Source organism: Tachypleus tridentatus, chromosome 13 (genome assembly GCF_004210375.1).
Source record: "Tachypleus tridentatus isolate NWPU-2018 chromosome 13, ASM421037v1, whole genome shotgun sequence".
Lineage (NCBI taxonomy): Eukaryota > Metazoa > Arthropoda > Merostomata > Xiphosura > Limulidae > Tachypleus > Tachypleus tridentatus.
This window is the reverse complement of record NC_134837.1, coordinates 192,190,033-192,216,113: the sequence shown is the minus strand read 5'-3', so window position 1 is coordinate 192,216,113 and position 26,081 is coordinate 192,190,033. Positions and strand designations below refer to the sequence as shown.

Sequence of the window (26,081 nt, the reverse complement as noted above, 5' to 3'; positions counted from 1 at the left end):
AGTAGATATCCAGTTCGATTATAAGCATGATTTATTATGGTAATACAATAATACACATTAATGTATATCATTAAAATATATTAATGCAATTGTATTAATATATAAATTATATTAACTATTATTGTCTAAGAATATAAAACAACAAATAGATTAATAATTGCATTTGTACAGCTGAAACTAATAAGAGAAATTAAGACGAGTCTAGAGTTAACTAGAATACTTGTTAACGCATATTCTGGACCGCTAAGCGGCCCGGCATGGCCAAGCGTGTTAAGGCGTGCGACTCGTAATCTGTGGGTCGCGGGTTCGCATCCCCGTCGCGTCAAACATTATAACGCCCTTTGAGCCGTGGGGCGTTATAATGCGATGGTCAATCCCAAAATTCGTTGATTAAAGAGTAGCACAAGAGTTGGCGGCGGGTGGCTAGTGTTGACTAGCTGCCTTCCCTCTAGTCTTATGCTGCTAAATTAGGGACGGCTAGCACAGATAGCCCTCGAAAAGCTTTGTGCGAAATTCAAAAACAAACAAACGCACCGCGTAGTTGCACCGCTGTTCTATTTATTAATGTATTCATCAGATACTGTACGCGTTATTGCTCTTACATTGTATGTCTACGTCAGACAGTTAATGCACTGCTGTTCTTATGTTTATTGTGAATCTCCGAGTTAAAACCAAAGTTAAAAGAGACCAAAAGACGAAGTAAAATTATTCTTAATAACACTGAAGATTTTTATAAGCCTTTGAAAAAGTTACCCTAGAGAACAATAATATTATCCGAAACAAAGTTCTACAATAAATTTCCAGCCCACGCTTAACATCACGGCGCAATTAGCGTGAAACATACGCTAACGAATGTTAACAAATTACCAGTCGTTACGGATATCGAAAAATGAATAAACAAAAGTTTAGAAAAATATCAAACATCGAAACGTTGCGATTTGGTTAGAGTTGTAAAATTAGACGTGTGTTATAAAAAGACAAATATCCTTCACTTTTCCAAAAACTAATAAACGCATAGTTGCAGTACCTCGCAATTTTTGAATTTTTAATTATGTTTATTGCACATTTTATCGCATGTTCCTATAGTTTATAAAAATTAAACCGTCCTTCTTATATTATGTGTATTTACAAAATCAAAGGTGCTGTACATAACCGTTAATCATAGCACAGGGTATCAAGTTTCTCCTGAGATGACATCAAGCGCTCAAACGTATAGTTATTCGCGTTCTTTGTGGTTAATGATGCAGGAAAAATTGGAATTTCATCAGAAAAGTTATTAGTTCCTTCAAAGTATATTAACTGTACAAAGAAAGAAGCAACCTCAACGTTCTTTAATGTTGATAGACAAGATAATGACTTACCTCCACTAACTAATGACCGATGACTGAAAGAGATTCAAACACAGAAATATTCATTTTGTATCAATCAAAGTTTGTTGAACTTGTTATTGAATATTTCTATTGTTTTCTTCAACTTTAAAGCTTAAAAACAGAATTTGAATAGTTAAATTATTTTTACAACCAAAACAAAACGTGTACTTTTTCTTCTGTTCATGAAGCTGCTCGCTCAAATCATCCGATGTATCTGTAATTCCGTCCACCAGGTGGGGCGATCGTTGTTCTGAGTCTTCTTGAGGACTTGCAAACCAGCTGTGAATAGTGCTCCACTAATTCACGTACAAATAGAGAAAAATGGTACGGATCAAGTTGTTTTTATCACTTAAAAATAGAAAGAAATATACGGATTAAGATGTTTGTATTATTTATAAATTGAAAGAAATAGTGTGGATAACTCTTCGTTTGGAACTGAGCACAAAGATGCACAATGGGCTATCTGGGCTCTGCCCACCACGAGTATCAAAACCCGGTTTCTACCGATGTAAGTCCGCAGACTTACCATTGTGCCACTAGGCGGCAGTATTGATAAAGCTGTTTATATCATTCAAAAATACAAAACAATAGTATGGATAAAACTGTTTGTATCATTTAATAATAATGGTGAAAGCAAACGTACAAAATGAAGCAGACGTGGCTCTGAAAGCCTGAGAAATCCTAATAGAATTGAAGAGTAAATAAAAAAAGTAATTCAGGAAGGAATAGTAACGAGCTGATTTTTAATTTTCAGTCTCTCTCTATCCACCGCAGCGCACCCTAACGTATACTCTACAATACGGAAAAATAACGTTTTACAGAATTTATAATGAGTTGGAAGTTTATTTCAACTTATGTCATCAGAATGTTAAACGAAAATTTTCTAATGGAAAACTTTTTGGTTGTACGTCTTTCAAAAATATTTAAAACTTCGTTAAACTGTTTTATGTTGACAGAAACGCATATGAGGTTTAAAACTGGAGTACAAAACCATACCAGTTGCTAGTCCAACAAAGAAATGGAATTAGGGCAAAAATTATCATTTCAAAAAGGATGCTAGAAACGTTGTTCTGTTATTTATGAAACTATAAAAGTTTGGTTTGTTTTAAATTTCGTCCGAAGCTACACGAGGACTATCTGAGCTAGCCGTTTCTAATTTTGCAGCGTAAGACCAGAGGGAAGGCAGCTAGTCATCTTCACCCACTGCCAACTCTTAGGCTACTCTTTTACCAACGAACAGTGGGATTGACCGTAACATTGTAACGCCCCTACGGCTGAAAGGGCGAGCATATTTGGTGTAACGGAGACTCAAATCCGCGACCCTCATATTACGAGTCGAGTGCTGGACATTTATAATTTAGAAGTGATAGGCCACAAGAAATGGATTTAATCACCTCAGAACGCCCACCGCCATCTCTTGGGCTACTCTTTACCAGCGTACAGTAGAAATGACATTCACATTTTATTACCCCCATGGATTAAAGGCCGATAATGGATTTAAAATCTTCAATTCGCAGATTGTGAATCGCTCGCCCTGACTACCAGGCCATTCATCCCTTCATATTTGCTTCAACACATGCCCTATAATTAATAAATAAATAATTGTAAAATAAACAAAAAGACAAACTTGAATTATGGTACGGTACGGTTTTGAGCGATAACTGTTAGTGTTAACTGGATGTCCGGTGGATCAGTAGTATGTTTACTGACTTACTATGCTACAATCCAAGATTTGGTTCACGTGGTAGATACAACATATAACCCAATGTTAAAATCGTTCAATTACGGTAAAGTTCAAAATGTGAAACTTCCATAGAATGAGTACAGTGCAAAGAGACGGAAAAATATTATCCCCAAAATGTCTTAAAAATGTGCACCACAAACACAACGAATATCCAACTGGACAGAAGAGTGCACGTTAGAAAATAAATATTCAGAATGATGTCCAATATTTAGAAACAAATTTTCCTAAGTTAAAAAATGCTCGTCAGCCTAGAGAATCTAACTACACTGCAGACACGGCATGGCCAGGTGGTTAGGGTGCTCTTTGGTAAAAGAGTAGCCAAAGGGTTGGCAGTGGGTGGCGATGACCATATGTCTTCCATCTAGTCTTACACTACTAATTTAGGGACGACTGGCGCCGGCCCGGCATGGCCAGGTGGTTAAGGCACTCGACTCCAAATCCGAGGATCGCGGGTTCGAATCCTTGTCACGCCAAACATGCTCGGCCTTTAAGCCGTGGGGACGTTATAATGTGACAGTCAATCCCACTATTCGTTGGTAGAAAAGTAGCCTAAGAGTTGGCGGTGGGTGGTGATGACCATATGTCTTCTCTCTAGTTTTACACTGCTAAATTATGGACGGCTAGCGCAGATAGCCCTCGTGCAGCTTTGAGCGAAATTCAAACCAAACCTAACCACAACGTTTGTCAACTTTGCAAATGTATGAAGTTAAAGATAATTAAATATATTTTAAAACCATAGGACGTAAAGAAGAAACTAAACGTAAAATACCTGGTATGATGGATAAGATATACATTATAACAACTTTATATACATTTAACATTTGTTGTTACTTTATTCTTAACCTATTTAAATATGGAAGTATATATTATGCGAACAGTGTATAACCACATTTGTCTTCTCTATAGTTAATCATGTTAGAATTAATGAATGACACAATCACGTTACTGTGATGTGTACTGATACTATTAAACAAACGCTAGAAATATGAACAATCATTTCACATTTTATGGAACTTTTTCATATACAAACTACCATGAGAAACCTGAACTATCCACACATTTCACTATCGTTCTGAAGGAAATCATGCTTCAGAATATGTTGTTGTTTGTTTCGGATAACTCACATTAAAATTTCATGACTTTTCACCATATATCACGAATATTCATTCCTCCGCCATGTTTTATTTTTATCATCGGAGAAGTAAACAACATTTTATATTAGTTTCATGAATTTTCACCATACACTGCTGGCCAAAGTCTTATGGCCAATGAACATAAAGAAAATATATGCATATTGCGGTGTTGGACTCAAGCACTTATTTGAGTAGAGCTTCGAAAGATGAAAATAAAAAAAAAAATTTTAGCATTTAATAGGGAAAATGTGAACACTGTGAAATTAGCCTAAATACTAGCTGGTCAAAAGTTTAAGACCATACCAAAAAGAAGTCCGAAACAGGGTAGGAAATGCCAAAAAAGAGGTCTCAGTAGTGAATTCCACGGCCGTCAGTGCGAATAACTTCAAACATTCGCTTTGGAATGGTCGATATAAGCGTTTGCAGAAGGCTGGCTGGAATGTTGTTCCAAGTGGTGAAGATGGCTTCACGAAGATCATGCACTGTTTGGAATTGACGTCCATTTCTATAGACTTCCATTGCCATCCACACCCAAACATTTTCAGTGGCGTTCAGTTCAGGCGTACACTCTGGATAGTCCAAAAGAATCAGGTTATTTGCCATGAAAAAGTCCTTTGTCCTGCGGGCATTGTGGATTGAAGCGTTGTCCTGCTGAAAGATCCAGTCATTTCCACACAAGCGAATGCCTTCAGTCACTAAGGATGCTCTCTCCAATATGCCAGTGTAGCCAGTTGCTGTTTGACGCCCCTGTATAACCTTAAGGTCCATTGCTCCATGGAAGAAGAAAGCACTCCAGATCATGATGCAACCTCCTCTACTATGTCGTGTAGAAAATGTCTCCGGTAGAATATCCTTATTGTGCCAGTAACGTTGGAAGCCATCTGGACTATCCAGGTTAAATGTTTTTCATCAGAGAACAAAATATTCTTCCACTTTTCTACGTCCCATGTTTGGTGCTTCTCAGCAAAGTTTAACCGAGCTATTTCGTGGTGTGGAAGGAGGCGTGGCCTTTGAAGACGTTTACTGTTTTTAAAGCCATTCTCTCGTAGATGCCGTCTTATTGTTTTTCAGCTGCATTCTGCGCCCGTAAGGGCCTTAATCTGGTTCGACGATCGACTGGTATCTTGCCGGACAACCCATTGAATTCTCCTGCTCAACGCCGGCGAAATTTTCCTGGGCCGACTACTTGAAATTCTTGTTCCGTATCCCTCAGGGTCTTTTAAGAAATTTGCAACAACAGTTTTACTACGCCCAATCTCACCAGCGATGGCATGTTGAGAGAGACCTTGCTTTTGCAGCTCGACAATTCTGTCACGTTCAAACTATGTCAACTTTTTAGCCTTTGCCATGTTTTTACCCAATGTAACACAAGAGATGTCAGTGGGAGATTTTGACAACGCTAATGCTTGAACATAAATTACCAATTTTCGTTACGTGTTTACCGATTAGCGCTTCGTTTCAGTATGGTCTTAAACATTTGACCAGCTAGTATTTAGGCTAATTTCATAGTGTTCACATTTTTCCTATTAAATGCTAAAAGGTTTTTTTTATTTTCCCTTTTTCATTTTCATCTTTCGAAGATCTACTTAAATAAGTCGTTGAGTCTAACAACGCAAAATGCATATTTTTTTATGTTCATTGGCCTTAAGATTTTGGCCAGCAGTGTATATCACGCATGTTCCTCCGCCATGTTTTATTTTTTATCATCGGAGAAGAAAACAACATTTAATATTAGTTTCATGAATTTTCACCGTATATCACGTATGTTCCTCCGCCATGTTTTATTTTTATCATCGGAGAAGAAAACAACATTTGTTATTAGTTTCATGAATTTTCACCATATATCACGTATATTCCTCCGCCATGTTTTATTTTCATCATTGGAGAAGAAAACAACACGTTATATTAGTTTCCTTCGCTGCTAGATCACTTAGTTTAACTTAAACCCAAATAATCAAGATTGTCGTATTTTTATTTACTAAGATTGTGTGAAACATGTAATCAGTTGCAGATCTGAGAAATATCATACGTACATTTATAGCGTGAAGATTTACTAAATCCTTCTAAATATATACGAATTAACTAACTCACCAAGTAAGAAGAAACGTTTGTCCGGTTTGGATACTCATAAACCTCCATCTTGTCAACAAGCTTCAAAAACTTTTCAGGAAGCTTCCGTTCCAAGTCAGTATGCGACTCCACCTAATGAATATGTGTAACGCTTGTTTTTATTACAAGGTTTCTTTATAACTAGAACCTAGAGATCAGAAACAACAATAGTAAATATTTTGTGAATTTTACACAAAACAACTTTAAGTTCGTACAAATTGTACTATAAGAACCAGGATGAATAGGCCTCTATTGTGTTTATTAGAAATATAAGAATAGTAAAATATAAATGTTTCGGATACTGAAATCTATATTCTTCTAATGAGAGCATTCATAAACCAAACGTATAAAACGTGAATATTTGGCATTTCAAAACCTTTAGAGAGATGTAGTGTGGGTAATATTTGTACAACTTTTAATAAAACGTGTGTCGTTTTAATCAGCTTGCCGAGGAAACACTGGCAGCCTTTTTTATATATTTTAATGATTTTTTATTAATCTTTTCTATGGCCAGATGGGTTAAGGAACTCGACTCGTAATCTGAGGGTCGCGAGTTCGAGTCCCTGTCACACCGAACATTCTCGCCCTTTCAGCCATGGAGGCGATATAAAGTTATGGTCAATCCTACTATGCGCTGGTAAAATGAGTAGCCCAAGAGTTGGCGGTGGATGGTGATGACTAGCTGTTTTCCATCCAGTCTTACACTGCTAAATTAAAGACTGGTAGCGCAGATAGCTCTCGCATAGCTTTGTGCAAATTCAAAAAACAAACAAACTTATTCTCTCAAAGACTGGGTCAGTTTTATTCTGAACAAGTGGTGCCTAAATTAACTAAAGTCTATGAACTTGAATGGTATTTTAAGCATACTTGGAACAAACAGCCATGTCAGAGATCCCTAGGATTCATACACCGTCTCTAATTTTGAAGTGCTGACTCAAAGGAAAAGCAGTTAGCCAACATCCATTTTTTTTACTAAATAATGGGACTGTCACTTTTATAACGGGTCAACGGCTTCAGTGCAGGGCTTATTTAGTGCTATAACGTTTCGAACCCAAAACCTTGCGATCCCCAGACCTACACGCTAGCCACTGAGCTAACAGGTTTCGAATTATTTCTTTTTGACACTTTGAACTGTTGTTTATAATTTAAAACACTTATGGTAAGTGTACACGTTTGTAGATGTATTTTGAGAGTCACGTTAAACAATCATAACACGTTAACCAGTATATAATAAGCCTTAATACATGACAGTGCAACAATTTCGTGTATGTGACCATATGTAAAAAAAATGTAATTTAAGAAACAGTTGGAATTTCGTTGGGTATGAGCTGACAAAATGCCTCAATACTAAAATAAAATAACTCGTTCGGTAAAATATATGACTATTTTGGCTAACTGTAATAAAAATTCCCACTATAAATACTCATTTTATTATATCCTGTTCTTGCAACAACAACAACAAAAGAAATAAATGCGAACAAAAATGTATCTTTCATAAAATAAAAAAGCCTTTTTCATCAAATAATACACCACCTTTCGGTTATTGTTGAAACCACGGTTTACTGGGTAATGCCTTAAATTTTCAATCATCCATAAGTAATAAGTTCTAAACGAATTTATTTGTTTTTGAATTTTTTCCCAAAGCTGCACGAGAGCTATCTGCGTTAGCCGTCCCTGATTTAGCAGTGTAAGGCTAGAATGTAAAACAGGTAGGCATCACCACCCACCGCCAACTCTTTGGCTACTCTTTTACCAACGAATAGTGGGATTGACCGTCACTTTATAACACCCCCACGACTGAAAGGGCAAGCATGTTTGGTGTGACGGGGATTCAAACCCGTGACCCCCAGATTACGAGTCAAGCACCCGTAACCACCTGGCCATCCCAGGCCTAAATGAACTTATCGGAGAACAGCTAGAAGAAATGAACTAAACATAAAAATATGAAACTAAAGCTGATATAATGCTTTCTCTCTATGCAACAGTTATAATTTACTGTCGTATAACATTTTAATGTAAGAAGATGAAATAGAAGGATGTTATTTTTTATTTTCCTTTTTAAGTCATCATAAGATGCATGATGGGAAATTTTAAAATCCACGTGAGTGTAAACCACCCTAAAACCTTGGGTCAAACACTTTCAAACCATAGATCCTTCAAGAAAACGAAGAGCATCCCTTTAAATAACATAAGTTAAGGGGTTATTTATTTATTGCAAAACAATATATAAACCATTATGCAGTGCAGTATGCATGCATACCTGAATACATTATTTTGAGTAACAATTACAGTTATGGATGGCTGTTTCGAGAAATATAGCTTTATTTCATTTTCTGTGTTTTCAGTATTATAATTTTGCCTGATTCTCTTATTTCATTTTTGTCATTAACGTCTTGTAAGAAACGTTGTACCTGCATTGTTAGCCGCTTTAGTTGCGCGTTTCTTCTCACCGTTTCGATGTCTCCAACAGCTAGACCAATCTATAAACAAAAGGAAAAAATCGCAGCAGTATATAATTAAGACTTGGCGGATCTAATCATGAGTTTCGTTTACCATGTTTCTAAGTGGAATATTAGTTGTAACATGTTACTATGTAACGAGCATTTTCTTAACTTTAACCTGAGTGACACGTGTACAGCAATAGACAACAGAGTACTGAAATAAAACAGACTTTATCCTAACTCTATGTCATTCATTACTTATGAAAACTCAGAAATAAAAAATGGCATGTCTCTACAGTTACGCCTCTACTGATTTAGTTTATTCTATTCAACAGAAACGGTTTTCACCCTTGATAAAATGTAATTACTCAGTCTGTCGACTAAAAAACATTTTTGGAAACTTGTAGCTATTGACAAGTTATAGACAAAGCCAAGACGACTTTACATTATTGTCTACGACCGTCTTATTCTGTGCTAACACTTAGCTTTACGTTGAGCGCACGTAGTGTAGACGTTTCGTTACGAAGTTATTTATACCATTGGACTGTGAACTTACCAGAAGATTCATCAAAAGAATTGGCATTAAAATAGCAAATCCCATAAGAAATACTATTGCAGCAAACAACTGTTTTGACATTGGACCGACGAGACTGCGTAGAGGTCTCAAAAACGTTCCGAGAAAGTCCACTTCTCCGAGCATCATAGTTCCGACTCGAACCAGAGATATCCCAGGGTTGTAAAAACCTTTTTCTTCTAGCCCCTGACAAATCATAGATACATGATACACTCGAATCACTTACTAACTAAACGTGTTTGCCCAAAAACAAAAAAACGTCGTGTTCGAAACACAAAAAGAACTGAATTTAATTACATAGAATATCCTTCAAAGTTCCATTTATGGTAAAGAATACAAACTCGGTGTTAATATTCCTCATAGAGTACATACAACTGTGTTAATAATCACTACAAAGTATGCAAGTATGTTAATATTCCAAGTATGCATGTATGTTAATGTTCTTCATAGAGTACATACAACTGTATTAATAATCACCACAAAGTATGCAAACAATGTGTTAAAATCCTAAGCTCTCTTAGTTTAAAAACTGGAAATATCACTGAGGAAAATTTAAGTTTAATATAGTTAATCCAAATAAAACAGTTTTACTATGAGCTATATTTAAGTTTTATTTGTTCAATAGTGTCTCTAGATTTTACATCATAAGTATTAAGTAGAACCAGAGAACTTTAGTACTTTAAGTGTCGTGAAAAGTGGAGTTCTTGATTCTTTGTTACTCCGCGCGTTTACCAATTCAACGAAATCCTAATTTGTGTATACTTTCGATATTATTATACAACTTCGGTACATAATTATGTAGGTGCTGAGATTAAGCAATAGGTTAACGTAAAAAAAAAGTAATTAAAAGGAATAATTAAAGTACTTATTGCTTTCGTATTTAACACCTAACCCTAAGAAACTATGACAACGTATTATTTAACAACCAACCCTGAGAAACTATGACAACGTATTAGTTAACACCTAACCCTCAGAAACTATGACAACGTATTATTTAACACCTAACCCTGAGAAACTATGGCAATGTATTATTTAACACCTAACCCTGAGAAACTATGACAACATACTTTACTTTTTTTCAGCATTTAATAATTATCTTCAATATTTTCTGAAGTCATCCATAAAAAAAAGAATAAAATATACTTCCAAACCTCTATTTTGCCCAAAAGGATGAAGAAACTCAGACCAAAAGCAATTATGAGAACTGAAAACACAAGCATCACTCGCAACAGGGTGGATAGTATTTCCAGGAACATCACTACGTAGATTCCCACTCTATTAAACCTAAAACAAATATCAGAAACATACTTGAACAAGTAACCCTTACTGTACAATTGTAATATATACACATGTTATGAGTTTCCAAAGAGTGCAATCACAAATAATTTACTTCATAAAGATATACAAAATATCGCACAGTCAGTGAAGTTTCATTTCAAAAATAAATAGATGAACAAAGAACAATAGACTTGTATATTTCTTTTCTCGAACACCGTTTCTTAGAGTAAATACATTTTCTTTTTTCAGTGTACGTAACAAGTTTTAAATTTTAACAATGAACACTCATAATGGATTGTTTGTTTGTTTGCTTAGAATTAAACACAAAGCTGCACAATGAGCTATCTGTGCTCTGTCCATCACGGGCATCGAGATCCGGTTTCTAGCAGTGTGAGTCCGCAGACACGCCGCTGTGCCTCATGATCGAAAACTAATCAGTTTGAAAAACTTAATAATATTTATAAATAATATGATAAAGTTTATTATGTACTCCATAATACAATCTATCTCTTCATAAGACAGTGCACGCACTGTTGCTCTCACATTCTATGTCTTCATCAGACAGCGCACGCACTGTTGCTCTCACATTCTGTCTTCACCAGACAGCGCACGCACCGTTGCTTTCACATTCTATGTCTTCATCAGACAGCGCACGCACTGTTACTCTCACGTTCTATGTCTTCATCAGACAGCGCACGCACTGTTGCTCTCACATTCTATGTTTTAAGTGGATTTTCACGATAAAGTATAGATAAGGTGTTAATTACCTCTGCAAGTAGAGAAGATAGTTGAACCATGCGAGAAATACAGCAGTGGCTGCTACAATATACTCAGTGCCGTAGTCTAAGATTCCACTGATGATATTTGTTGCCCCCAGTAAACCACTTGTAATGTAGAGCCCCCACTCTACCGTGTTGATTATGTCCAAAAAATATTTTATTCTCTACAAAAGTAAATAAAACCAGTCAGAAACATCAAATATTCCTTTATCAAAACAAAAAGTATTCTAAGAAAAAAATCTTTAAAGTTTTTATAAATTATAAAATAATCAAATCAATGTCAAATTTGGTATGTTGTAAGAGAGCAAAATAAAATCATAAACACGTTAAATACCATATTTTAACTTGTTTGATACGAGTGTTCGTTTATCATGTATTGTTTAAAATAAAAGTTCATCAGGCCAGCTGGATTTAAACATATAAAATGTTTGATTGTGCTACGGCGGTTGGGTTACAATCCATAACACATTTGGTTGTACACTGTTTAATACCCAACTCATCAGCCCGGTTGGGTTACAACACACAAAATGTTTAGTTGTGCACTGTTTAATACCTAGCTCATCAGGCCGTTTGGATTACAACACGTAATATGTTTGGTTGTACACTCTTCAATTCCCAGCTCATCAGGCCGGTTGGGTTGCAATACATAACATGTTTGGTTGTACACTCTTCAATTCCCAGCTCATAAGACCGGCTGGTTTGCAACACATAACATGTTTAGTTGTACACTGTTCAATTCCCAGCTCATCAGGCCGATTGGGTTACTACGTGCCAAATCTTTGTGGAAAAGCCAATTAAACTTTTTCCGAGTAGAAACTAAGAAGTATTGAACTAGTCTATGATATACAAAACAACAACACAATTTCCGATACATTTGCTACTTTAAAGATATTCCAGTCCTAATAAGTTATTTTTACCATATATCTAATTAAAATATAACCAAAATCTATGTTTTAAAAAGGCACAATATTAATAAAACTTTTATTTATATAATTTATTTTTATCATTGTAAGTATCAAAATTATTATTACAAAATACCTTTATTATCAGAAGTATTCATCCCGATACATTTTAAAATCCAATTACTTTATACCTCTAATGAAGCCAGACAATAGCTACTGTTAATTTTATTTAAACTCCTAAAACAAAAGCACGAGAATAAAGATTATTTCCATAACCGATGAAGATTCCAATTTCTTTAAAATTTTCATAATTTAAACATTTTTTTCTCTGTTTGTTTGTTTGGAATTCAGCGCATAGCTACACAATGGGCTATTTGTGCTCTGCCCACCATGGATAGCAAAACGCGGTTTCTAGCAGTGTGAGTCCACAGACATATCGCTGTGCCACTAGGTGGCGTTTTATCTGTATTGCATTTTAACTTGAAGAGTATCTTACACACAAGTAATTTAAATGACCACGTGCGAGACTCTCCTATGCGTCTACTATAGCCAAACTAAAACTACTAACTAGGTTAAAAGTAGCCAGTCTGCAATGCCTGCCGCCTAAGCGGCTAATCTTAATTGAAGAAGGGTTTGGATTGTTTTAAATTTCGCGGAAAGCTACTCAAGGGCTATCTGCGCTAACCGTCCCTAATTTAGCAGTGTAAACCTAGAGGGAAGGCAGCGAGCGAGTCATTACCACCCGACGCCAACTCTTGGGCTACTCTTTTAACAACGAATAGTGGGATTGACCGTCACATTATAAGGTATGACAGGGCTTCAAACCCGGCCCCTCAGATTACGAGTCGAGTGCTTTAACCATCTAGCCATGCCGGGCCTTGAAGAAGAGTATAGATTGCTACTTTTATAACGGATTTACAGCTAAAAGTTAGAGTATATTCAGTGGCATCGCGCCTCGAACCTTTGACCCTCCGTCCTCAGCCAACATTAGGCTACGTCTGGTCTACCTCTTCTATGCCAACCAGAAGTAGATTAGTATTTCATAATGGTCGTATACTTTAAAAGTTATATAAAGTATCACTATATACAAATATAAACAATGATTTTTATTGTATTTTTTCTAATTTGCTGATGGATCGTAAGGGACCAAGCATATTGGGTTCCGAACTGGAAAGGTCTGATCTGTAACATATTACTGAACACTACTTTCAGCTGTAAGGGGATTAAAATAGAAATATCATATCCCGTTATTCATTTATAAGTGGTCACAAAGCCCGTAATTTCTGTTTTGCATTTTTAATTTGTTTTGTATACGCTTTTGTATTTCATTTAGAAAAGTTAAAATGTATACGATCTCACATTTTACGCCAATTTTTCTCTTCAAATATAAAAAGGGCATTCATTCCATTAAACTAAATTTGAATATAATAAAAATAAAATGGAACATTAGTTATTGATGATTACAGTACTATTGCGGAAACAGTGTATGAACAAAGAATTTAGACTATGCAAAAATTAAATACGAGACTAAACAAATGAATTAACTTAATACCACAATACTTTGTTGGCAGATTATAAGAATATATTACAATAATAATCTTCATTAAAATATCTGTTATCAACTAAAATTAGAAAAATGTATCACTCCATGGAATTAATTCTCTTATGTTTTCTCCGACAGAGTACCACACTTGATCTTTTAATTGTTTTATGTATCTTCTGGGCTTCAACGAAATCAAATATTAGTTAACATTAGCGTGATACAAAAGGCCAAGAGGGTTCATTTCGAATTTTGAGGAAGACAATTTTGTTGTTGTTCATTGCTTTTTCATACGTTTGATCTCGAAGGTGGAAACAAACGTGAAAAGCAATTGAATAAGTTTTCACTGAAGACATTTGGTTAAGTGAAAGGTTTAGTCTAGTAATCTAAAACCTTCTGAAGATATACATTTGTTGTTTGTATGCATAAGAAAACTTGAATGTTTTACGTTGTTGTTTTTACCAAACTGTTCTGTATTTAACAAGACCATTTTATGGGTACTCCATTTTACTATTGGTGGTGCTAACTAAGAATATGAAGCCATTTATTAGAATACTACTGGATTATACACGTCTGGCCTAAAGAAAGGTAATAATTGGACACGATACAGGCAGTGACCAAAGTCTGACCAATGTCGTCAATGGCCAAACAATGTTGGATGTCTTTTATCTCTGTGCTTGGACACCGATAACAATACCTGACCATTGGCTAGGAAGTTTAAGAATATAGTTTTCAATCCGAAAATATGCGTAACTTCGGTTACTGGTTGATTCTTGAAGACAAATCACACTGTCCGATGTACCTAAGGTGATGTTATTGGTCCATACGTTAGCACAAGGTTGGCAGATGAAATCGGACAGTATTGTCTTCAATGGCCAATGTTAGAGAAAAGGACAATATTACCCAACCACTGACTTCTATTATTGCTCGTGTGTATCTATGTACATACCGAAACATTACAAATATGCTCAATAAAACAAGTTATATGTGAAAGAGCAAAGAACTTTAACAAACAAGACAGCTTGGGTTGTTAATATTATTACAGATATGGTAGAAGAAACTTCTGGTGTCGTTTACATCAATAAAGATATGACAGCAGAAACGTTTGGTGTCGTTTACATAGTTAAAGATAATACAGAACAAACGCTTGGTGTTGGTTACACCGTTGAAGACACAACAGAAGAAACTTTTCGGGGTAATTTACATCATTAAAGCTGTAACTAAACAAACTTTCAAATTACCTGTGTTACAACAGAACAAACTTTCTATTTACCTGTGTGTACATTTGGTAGAATTCCTTTATTATGTTCAAAACAACGAAAACAAGCACGACTAAAGCGTTGACTGAACACATCGCGTGCGGCTTCTGTTGGGAAAAGGAAAAATAAACGTATATATTATTAGCAGCTTATCCATAAATCAAGAAGTTGTTTATTTTACACACACACACACAACTAACGTGCAATCAACGGATGCTGATATTCTAGGTGGTTTGACTGATTGATTGTTTGATATTAAGCATAAAGTTACACAATGAGCTATTTGTGCTCTGCCCACTGCGGGTATCGAAACCCAGTTTGTAACAGTGTGAGTCCACACACATACTGCTGTGCCACTGAAGTGCAGTTTGTCGGGTCACGTTTCAGTTTGAAACAATACCTGCATTACTCTTGTCGACATTATCACATAGTAGTACATAACCTGATACATGAGTAGCTCTTGGTAGTCCCTGACTTATGAAGTAGTACATAACCTGATACATGAGTAGCTCTTGGTAGTCCCAAACTTATGATGTAGTACATAACCTGATACATGAGTAGCTCTTGGTAGTCCCAAACTTATGATGTAGTACATAACCTGATACATGAGTAGCTCTTGGTAGTCCCTGACTTATGAAGTAGTACATAACCTGATACATGAGTAGCTCTTGGTAGTCCCTGATTTATGAAGTAGTGCATAACCTGATACATGAGTAGCTCTTGGTAGTCCCAAACTTATGATGTAGTATATAACCTGATACATGAGTAGCTCTTGGTAGTCCCTGACTTATGAAGTAGTACATAACCTGATACATGAGTAGCTCTTGGTAGTCCCTGACTTATGAAGTAGTGCATAACCTGATACATGAGTAGCTCTTGGTAGTCCCAGACTTATGATGTAGTACATAACCTGATACATGAGTAGCTCTTGGTAGTCCCTGACTTATGAAGTAGTGCATAACCTGATACATGAGTAGCTCTTGGTAGTCCCTGACTTATGAAGTGGTACATAACCTGATACATGGATCACTCTCGGGAGTCCCAGACTTATGATGTAGTACATAACCTGATACATGAGTAGCTCTTGGTAATCCCTGACTTATGAAGTAGTACATAACCTGATACATGAGTAGCTCTTGGTAGTCCCTGACTTATGAAGTGGTACATAACCTGATACATGGATCACTCTCGGGAGTCTTTGGTTTACGTTTATAAAATTTATAAAAGTACTAGTACTTTATTAAGGAATGTGTGTCGAAAATAGATGGGTGTATATATTATGTATCTACGTCATTAAAGCATTTAATCAGTTGGTCTGTATATTGTTGTTTTTTTAATTCATACAAAACTAACTGAAGACTGTGTAGGCTCACCACCCCTAAGTTAGAAGTGATAAACTGTAACGAAGAAAGCTAGTCAATACTACTAGTCTTTACCAACGAACAGTGAGATTGCTCGTCATATTATAATGCCCCGACGGCTGAAAGAGCAAGCATCTTTCGATGACAAATATAGATTCTGTGACTCACAAATTGCACGTGGAGCTCCCATAGGAGGCCGGCCGATAAAAAACAAATAGCTGTGAGACAAAACAACTCATTATAATACCTTATTGCTTTACAACTTTACCTCCTGGTATAAATTACCACATATTTCCAATCAGTACACTAACCAAAATAGAAAATATTGTTCCTTTGATCGTCTTTGTGCAAACAATTATATTTATTTAAAATGATAAAAAAACGCTATAAACCGAGCGCGTTCGAAATGTGAGCCTTTGGTCTTCAGGGGTAAACTTGGGATACCAATTTTATGTGGCAATCAAAGATAGGAAGTGGTTTAATATTTCGGGTTTCAGACCGTAAATCCGAAAACTTGTAATTCTTTATCATAAATTCTTACTTATCTTGAAACGTATTATTTTATTTTACAAACTAATTGTTAGATCATCTTTATTCAAAGAATTACCTTCCCCTTTCCATAAATAGAACACCTTATGAATAGAAAAGTGTGCCCACGCCACTTGGGTCTTCATGCCTCATATAAATGTGAAGACCTGATTCCATTATTTGATTATAATATGACTCAGAAGTTGTCACTGGATGTTATTAACTAGCTGTCTTTCCTCTGGTCTGTCATTTCATAATTTAGGACTACTATTAACGGACTTACTAATGTACATTTATTTTGATATTGACGTTTGTGCGAGTTAAATATATATTTAAAAATGCACGCAACTTATATTGTTAAATGTGTATTGTGAAAGTCCCGCCTATTCTTTATATGAGTAGAAGATTTTCGAGCGTAAGAATCAACAATGTTCGATTATGTATGTAAAATATTAGTATTGTTGTGCCAGCTGAAATTTCTAGAAAATCTCCTAGAAAATTAGTTTATAAAAGCTAATCAAGGCAACGCGGAGAAAAAATTTCCTATTGCTGGTTTGCTACAGTTAATATACTATAAACCTCGGAAGTTATAATTGTGATAAACGCTTATTAAGCGAGAAACTACAGATTTTTGACCAGGACATTTTGAAGGTTTCGAACATTAAAAACTGTTTAATTTCAGCGGATTAACTTCGGACGTTAATGTATCTACGAATATATTGTATAACTTCAGCGGTAAAAGCTCAAGTGTAAAGAAACGAGCTGGCTTCCCGTCAAGTGAAGTGCACCTGTGTTTTAACACAGAATTAATTCGTTCATCTTACACCGTTGCTAAAATGAAAATTCAGTTCCAAACCAGATACAAGACTCAACATTATTTGCACATTTGTAAAAGTTTTGTATATATGTTGTTATGTGTAATAACCGTTATTATAAATTGTATTTTGTTTGTATTTTAAAATATATCTGTGTTAAGAAAGAAAACTGTGTATCAATCTTGTTGGCAAATATCACAAATATAATACACATCGATATTCAATTAACCTCTAAATTTAAATTTCCTGCTATTTGAAACCGTAATACATAACATAATAAATCGGATACTCGTTCGAGATAAATCATAAATTTACCTTATTCTTTGAGTGAAATAATTTGTTCTCGCTGATATAAGATTTATTTTAACATAAAAAATTAAGGAGATTCATTTCAGCCAGTACAGAATACCACATTTTTGTAACTGTTCAGCCACTACAGAATACCACATTATGTAACTACGTATTCTCAGGACGTATGGGTGTTAAAACTTTAATTAAGATAAAGTATAGAACAACGTTTCATCCTTTTTAGGTTGTCTTCAGGTTAACAAAGAGAGTTTGTAACTGACCATTGCCGGGCACGTGTCTTAGGAACGAGAACGTAAACAGGTACGGGACTATAGAGGGCGTTTAAGTTAGATGTTAGGTTATTATTTAGTACAGTTACGAAGATGTTCCTTTACACTGGTTTGAGTTATTGTATAAGTAGGGCTTCTTTGCTTTGGCGTTTGTTTACATTTGTTTTCCTACTTGGTATCTGGGCGTTTTCTATAGTTATGTTATGTTTACCTGATTTGCAGTATTCAAAAACGTGTGAAAGTGTTTTTGTGTTTAATTGTATCTGATAAAATGTTATTCGTTTTTTGAATGCACTCATTTGTGTGCATTATAACTAAAGCATTGCCTTTAACTGCTTTTAGAATTTTGATATTGATGTCTTGTTTTAGGTTGTTTATAGAATTAATATCTTTCCGTGCGAGATTGCTTTTTAGTTTTCTTTTCTACGAAATTATGTTGATGGCTTTGCGTGAAAATTCTTCAAAATCAATACACACAAATCCAACAATAACACATGAAATCCAACTAATAAAATACTACTACAAGTGAAAAACCAATACAACCTCAGAAAACCTTTATTTTTACCTACACAAGACCGTCTCACACACATCACAACTATACAGCGCCCCCAGTACGACTCATAATATCGACCTATGAATCATTCAACTATAACTTCGATAAATACACAGTGTTGGCATTTTCTAAATATATAACATCAGCCAGTTCCTTTTCCAAAGACTCTTTTAATTTTAAATATAATCTTAATCAACTAATTCATAAAGCCTTAATGGCCAGTTTTGATGTAATCTTCCTCTTCAGAGAAGTCCTAACTACTGATGCCTGCAAGATAGATTTAGAACTTTATATTCAAGATCCCAACCCGTCGATAGACATTCCAGGCAACCAATTAGCAACTCTGATAGAATTCACTACCACTAATACTAACTTTATGTTCAATGACCAAAACTACCTACAAATAAATGACCTAAGTATGGGGAATCCTGTGTCATCAGTTCTAACCAACATTTTTTATAACACAGATTGAATCTCAAGTGATCAATTCAGCCTTACACCCACCACTATACTGGTACCGATATGTTGGCAATACAGTTGCTGAATTCACATCTACAGAACACATACTTAGTTTATCCAACCACGTTAACTCCATACACCCCAACATCCAATAGCATATCTCAACCTCTAGTTCGCAAGGACCGATACACAATTCAAAACAGAAATCCACAGAAAAAACACCCACACTGGATTATACATTCCCTGGAACTCACCACATAAAACAAAATAAAAGCTCAACATATTAAGAAACCAAATAAACACAGCCACAAAACTATGTTCACCTGATAAAATTAATGATGAAATCAACAAAATAAAACAAAACTTAATCAACATCAACAGATTCCCCAAAAAACGTTGAAAAAAATGTATACGCACACATCTAGACCAACAGCACAGTCAATGACAAATAAACAACAAAACCTTACACTGTTGGAGACCATTTTCTTCCCGATATCAAATAACGATAAAAAATAACCAAAATTTGGCAAATTTTATAACAAAACACAGCATTCCAATAAACATGAAATTTATTCAAAATCAGATGCAAAACTAAAGTCCATACAAACTACACTGACAAACACAACACGAACATAATTTATAAAATATAATGTAACAACTGCCATGATTTCTGTGTTGGAGAAACAAGCAGAAAAATGGAAACCAGATTCAAAGAACACAAAAAAACACCTTAACATGTTTTTGAACACTACAAATCAAACAAACACAACATAACCATAGAAAACACTCAGATACTAAGTAGGGAAACATATATAAACAAATGCAAAATCAAAGAAGCTCCACTTATACAGCAAATAAAACCAAAACTCAACCAATATAAAGGAACACCTTTATACCTATACTAATTAATAACATAACATCTAACTGCAACGCCCCCTACAATCCCATACCCGTTTACACTCTCGTTACTAATACGTGCCCAGCGATGGTCTGTTACAAACTCTCTTTGTTAATCAGAAGATGACTTATAAATGTAAACGTAAGATAGGTCTCTACTGACCAGCCTCTTTCCCTCTGCAGAAGCTATTCCAGACGATCCATTACCCACCGAGTCATTAAGAAAGGGACTTGTATGATGTGGATACTTTGGTCGGTTATCCATTAGACTGATGGCATTGGCTGTGACAAGGGCCAGAAAGATCGTATAAACAAACAGGTTCATCAAGTGGAAGTACATGCCGTACGAGTTCCTGAAATAAAAAGATAAACAAACAATAATTTTATCACAGTTCATTTTAGAGATGTGCAATACGGGTCGATCTTTAGCGTGTCAGTATCAGAACAAATAACCTGGACCTATGACTTTCAAAAATCTACCTGAAATGCTGTTTGGATGCACAAAAAGCTTAGTTCGGTGGTGTAAGTTAAGCCTAGGTTGGTAAAACGAAGAGGCTTTCAGGCCTAAAAAATTGAAGAAAAACATACTTCACTGCAGCTATAATGAGTTTCAAACTTTCTTGACCTAAAGTGATCTTAATTGAGACCTAAACGTCTTCTTGTTTCTACCATTTTAGGCATTTTACACCACGGAACTAATTCGATATATTATTGATTTACCCTTGTTTGTTTGTTTTTGAATTTCGCGCAAAACTACACGAGGGCTATCTGCGCTAGCCGTCCCTAATTTAGCAATGTAAGACTAGAGGGAAGGCAGCTAGTCATCACTACCCACCGCCAACTCTTGGGCTATTTTTTTGCCAACGAACAGTGGAATTGGCCGTAACATTATAACGCCCTCACGACTGAAAGGGCGAGCATTTTTGGTGCGACGGGGTTTCGAACCAGCGACCCTCAGAGTGCCTTAATCACCTGGCCATGTCGGGCCGATTTACTCTTACAAACACGAGGAACACATGACTTATTACCAAGCATTACTGAGTATTACATTTTTAAATTTCAAAGTAGTCATCACATGAATAACATGTACAGATATGTTGTCACATATATACCGGAAATAAAACATGTGACACACACACATCGAAGTCTTTATTGCTTGGAGAATTTGGTGCCTTACTGTGAGACGAAGGTTTTAGAATGATATATTCGTCTTACTGAAACGGATATGAAAATTACAAGTTTTCGTGGAACGTTTAAAACTGCTGTGTTCGTCTCTAAGTAAAATGCAGTGTGAATTGGTTTGCATTTACAGAACCTGAAAGTAAGTGGAACAGTTGGTGTAAAGATAAGATGACAGAACCTGAAAGTAAGTCGAACAGTTGGTGTAAAGATAAGATGACAACCTAGTGCATTGTTTTTTTACATGGAGAATATTTTATCTTTATTTAAAGAAAGAAATCCATCAGTTCATAAATAAAACGTTTTATGTCTGCTATTAGATTTATCAAAAGCCTAACAGACTGACCACGGTCTCCCTTCCTCTTACAACGACTTGTTTTCACTGTTGATATACATCAGTTATAAAATCATAAATGTTTTATAGCATTACCATACTCACCACTTTGTTTCTAGATATTTTACACAGAGACGATGAGAAAGCAGTTCTTCTCGTTTGTAACGAACCATATGCTACGAAAAAAAAATACAGAAATATTGTGTATTTGATAGAAACACAAAAATACCTAAGAAGGGAAATTAGAGCATGTTTATAATGAGGAAAATAGGACAGATAAAAAGCACTATGTTGCTAACACCTGAGACTAGTTATGTACAAAGATAATTATGTTTGTAACTGTTAGCGACTGAAGTTAATTATGTACAAACACACGTATGTTAATAACTCGCCCTTTTTGGTCGCTTTCAGGACCAGCAACCCAAAACCCGAGTGTAAAACTTATTATCTGATACAAAATTTCCGAGCGTCCAAACCCATATCTATGTAGGGTTAAAGTCGAATAGAGAATATATATATATATACGTGAGTTAACAACTTATAACAGTTAAGACTAGTTATTTACAAGCATACATATATTAACAGTTGGCTACTTCTTTATATATATACTTACGTTCATAACAGGTAAGGGTTTTCGTTTCTTATTCAGAAAAGCACAGATACTTCGAGTGTCTTGTAGAATTTCGAAATTGTATTTTACCTACCATATAAAAGGACAGTAAATTCCTATGAAAGATTAAGATATTTTAACACACATTTTAAGATGTTGCCTTTGCATTTAATTTTAGTCATAGGTTTTCTCGAATGGTGTTAATACTTAACACTCAGAGATGACACCTAAAACAATCATCCAGCTTACATTAAAATACCTGTTTTTATTCTACTGAGTTATTCAATCAATCTTCTATATAAACTAGTTCGTTTTATGTGCATCAAATCGAACGTTAATTCTGTAAAACTAAAACTTATATTGTGACATTTGGACTCTGTTTCGGTCGAGAGGCTAACTGTCGTATAAAGAAGTTAAAAGCAAGTTTTACAAAGTACTTACGAAAAAATACTTCGAGTCTTCACTAGTCTTTGATTTTGAAATACAGCGGTCCAGTACAGCCTAAGAAATAAGACGTTAAAAACGAGAGAAGATTGTAGTGTGGTCAAGGTCGATATAAGGAGATTTATTTGTTTTAACAAGACTATTTGGTAAAGAATTACTTGCTTGTGATTGAGGATAATACAAATCATACCTTACTGTTTCACGCTTGTCTTCCTGTAAAACACGCCTGGTTCTTTAATGCATGTCTACGTGTAAAACACACCTAGCTGTTTCATTGATATCTACATGTGAACCACACCATGTTATTTCGCGCATATCTGCGTGCTACGTAGTTGTTGCATTTGTATTTATGTGCGAAACACACCTAGTTATTTCATGCATGTCTACGTGTAAAACACAATTAGCTGTTTCATTGGTATATACGTGTGAACCACACCTAGTTTTTTTCGAGCATGTCTGCGTGTTACCTAGTTGTTGCATTCGTATTTACGTGCAAAACACACCTAATTATTTCATGCATGTCTACGTGTAAAATATATCTAGTTGTTTCATTTCACATATACGTGTAAATCACACCTAGTTCTTCACGCTTGTCGTCGTGTTAAACACACGAAGCTGTTTCAGGCATGTATACGTATAAAACACACCTAGTTGTTTCACGCCTGTTTACGCATAAAGCATTTTTAAGTTTGCTAGATATATCGTGAAAAGTTAGCAGAGAATACAAGTATCGCTATAAAGTGACAAATCTGGGAATACTAAAACGATTGCCCCAAGGCTTCTTTCTCTTATACAGTCATTTGTTTTAGTTTCGTATTTCTGTGCACTTATCTTTAATTTCTTCATTTGTATTGACACGTTTCTTGTATGTTTGTTTGTCAAGATGTAATTAAACTAATTTCTGCTCGTAACCTTACGTATCGACAAGAGTGGATAAAACATTTTACCATATGTTATAATAAATTGTAATTTGAAACCTTTACAGTGTACTGGAATACGTAAAAGACAAGCGTAAAATATTTTTCTATATTTTTAAATATATCTAGAAGCTTATACAAACGTTTTACACACAATTCACTTGGTTCAATACAATGTAAAAATATCGTAGTTTCAGTTTTCTTAACTCATTGAATATCCGGGTTTCCTAACACAGATTAAGTACCATTGTACATAACATTTCAGATCTACTGACTAAACATTTATACAAAACAATACCAGTTTTATTACACTGATCAGATTATCAAGTATGGATTTTATATTGTTATTCACTATCCTATAATTTGATTAAATTCTCATTCAACACTAATTTACCACTCTGAGATCTAATGTAACAAAAGTCTCCATACGTAATCTACCTTTAAATAATTATATATTAAAAATGCAGTATTTTTACAAAATACAACTTAACATCGTTACATGTTAAAACACAACAGTATTTGTATAAAATATAACTTAACATCGTTACATATTAAAACACAACAGTATTTGTACAAAATCTAACTTAACATTGTTACATCTTGAAACACAGCGGTCGTTCTATATGAGCTAACTGAAAATCATCATATTTAAACTCAGTGAAATATTCCTGTATCAGCTTACCATCATTACGTCGGGCATGACGGCGGTTAGTCCCTCTACAACACATCCAAACATTTTGAGTCTACTTTTCAAAATCTCTGCGTTCCTGGATAATAAATAAATCGGATATCCAGTTATTATCTTAGAACGATCATTTTATCTAAACATTAAGAAAATAAAGTTGAAATTGGCTTCTAGGATTTGAAAATGCTCTCAGTTTCTGGCATTGTTACATTTTTCTTCAAAATTGCTAAGAAAAACTGTTGTTTGCGTGTTTTAATATAAATATTTCAATGATAATATACCATAGTAACAGCCTAAAATTATTCAAAACCATCTTGATAGCACGTGAATTTTAATATAATGAAAACAACTACTTGGTTACTTCATCTGCAATTATTGGGGTGAAATTTTTGGTACATTAAAACAAATATTGATCTAGCTTTAACCTAAATTAATCTTAGAATTAGCAATAGGGCCCATATCCCATCGGTTTTTGAAACATATTATTTAACCTATTCATGCATTAAGTTATTTGTGAGTTTATGGCTTTGTTGGTTACCGGGCCCCTAGCAACTATAATTCACAATAAAAAGTAAATACTTCTGTTATCAATATTTAATTAATTGACAGACTGTTCTAGAGCCCTTATGTATGTTACATAGAAAATAAATGATTTCACTCATTGTTTGTGATAACTTCCAGTCACTGTATGCCATAGCAGAAAAAACGCAAAATTGTTTCGAATCCCCGTCACACCAAACATGCTCGTTCTTTCAGCCGTGTGGGCGTTATAATATGAAGGGTTAATCTCACTATTCATTGGTAAAAGAGTAGCCCAAAAGTTGTTGGTGGGTAATGATGACTAGCTGCCTTCCCTCTAGTCTTACACTGCTAAATTAGGGACGGCTAGCGCAAATAGCTCTCGTGTAGTTTTGCGCGAAATTAAAAAACAAACTGTCAACCCTCTAGCAGCTAGCCTATTACTTCAAAGTTAGAGACGGCTAGTGCAGATAGCTCTGTGTAGCTTTGCGCGAAATTCAAACCAAACTCAAACTGCTTGATTGATGTTTTATGCAGTAACGTTTTGCATCATATCAAGTCGTTTTTATTGCATCATACTGAATCATTTTTCATGAGTATAAAATTTTGTTACCTTATAGTATATTCAGCCTTCTTTTAAATTTCTTGTTAGATAATTTTGCAACGAATAACATGAGTTTCAGAGCGTAAAGTAAATTCTTAAAATGACTGTCAGGTGAGTAGTCGATAAAAATGTTGTGACACCAGATTAGGTGAAAACTGGACTGATGTTGACAGGTATTAAGTACAATAAAACCCAAGCGGTTTTGACATATTCACTTGTACCTCTGAAGAAGACGATCTGTTTATAGCGTTAGGGTTTTCTTTCATATTTTTCAGATGTATTATGATTAATGATTATGATAGTAAAAATTAAAAGTGCGTTTGTCAAAAGATAGGAACTAGAAAGAATGGTGTACAACAAAACAGATGTCAAACTTCTACGGTTTAAACCAGGCCCAACTGGATATGCGAGAAGAAATGCCGATACAGCTTTATCTGGATACAATCTATTCTTGAAGAAGATAATAAGG

General features: G+C 35.0%; 1 protein-coding gene across 1 annotated transcript in view; it reads right to left on the bottom strand.

Annotated features, from left to right (window-relative positions):
• TrpA1 (Transient receptor potential cation channel A1) overlaps positions 1–26,081 on the bottom strand; it is a 67,469-nt gene that overhangs the window by 1,782 nt on the left and 39,606 nt on the right. The window contains exons 13-24 of the mRNA XM_076479068.1: positions 24,487–24,571; positions 22,885–22,944; positions 22,447–22,533; positions 21,939–22,009; positions 20,484–20,673; positions 15,144–15,236; positions 11,417–11,592; positions 10,523–10,655; positions 9,354–9,557; positions 8,768–8,836; positions 6,339–6,449; positions 1,539–1,666 (exon numbers count right to left, since the gene is read on the bottom strand). Of these exons, the coding sequence (XP_076335183.1) occupies positions 1,539–1,666; positions 6,339–6,449; positions 8,768–8,836; positions 9,354–9,557; positions 10,523–10,655; positions 11,417–11,592; positions 15,144–15,236; positions 20,484–20,673; positions 21,939–22,009; positions 22,447–22,533; positions 22,885–22,944; positions 24,487–24,571 (1,407 nt within the window). The remainder of the gene's footprint in view (positions 1–1,538; positions 1,667–6,338; positions 6,450–8,767; positions 8,837–9,353; positions 9,558–10,522; positions 10,656–11,416; positions 11,593–15,143; positions 15,237–20,483; positions 20,674–21,938; positions 22,010–22,446; positions 22,534–22,884; positions 22,945–24,486; positions 24,572–26,081) is intronic.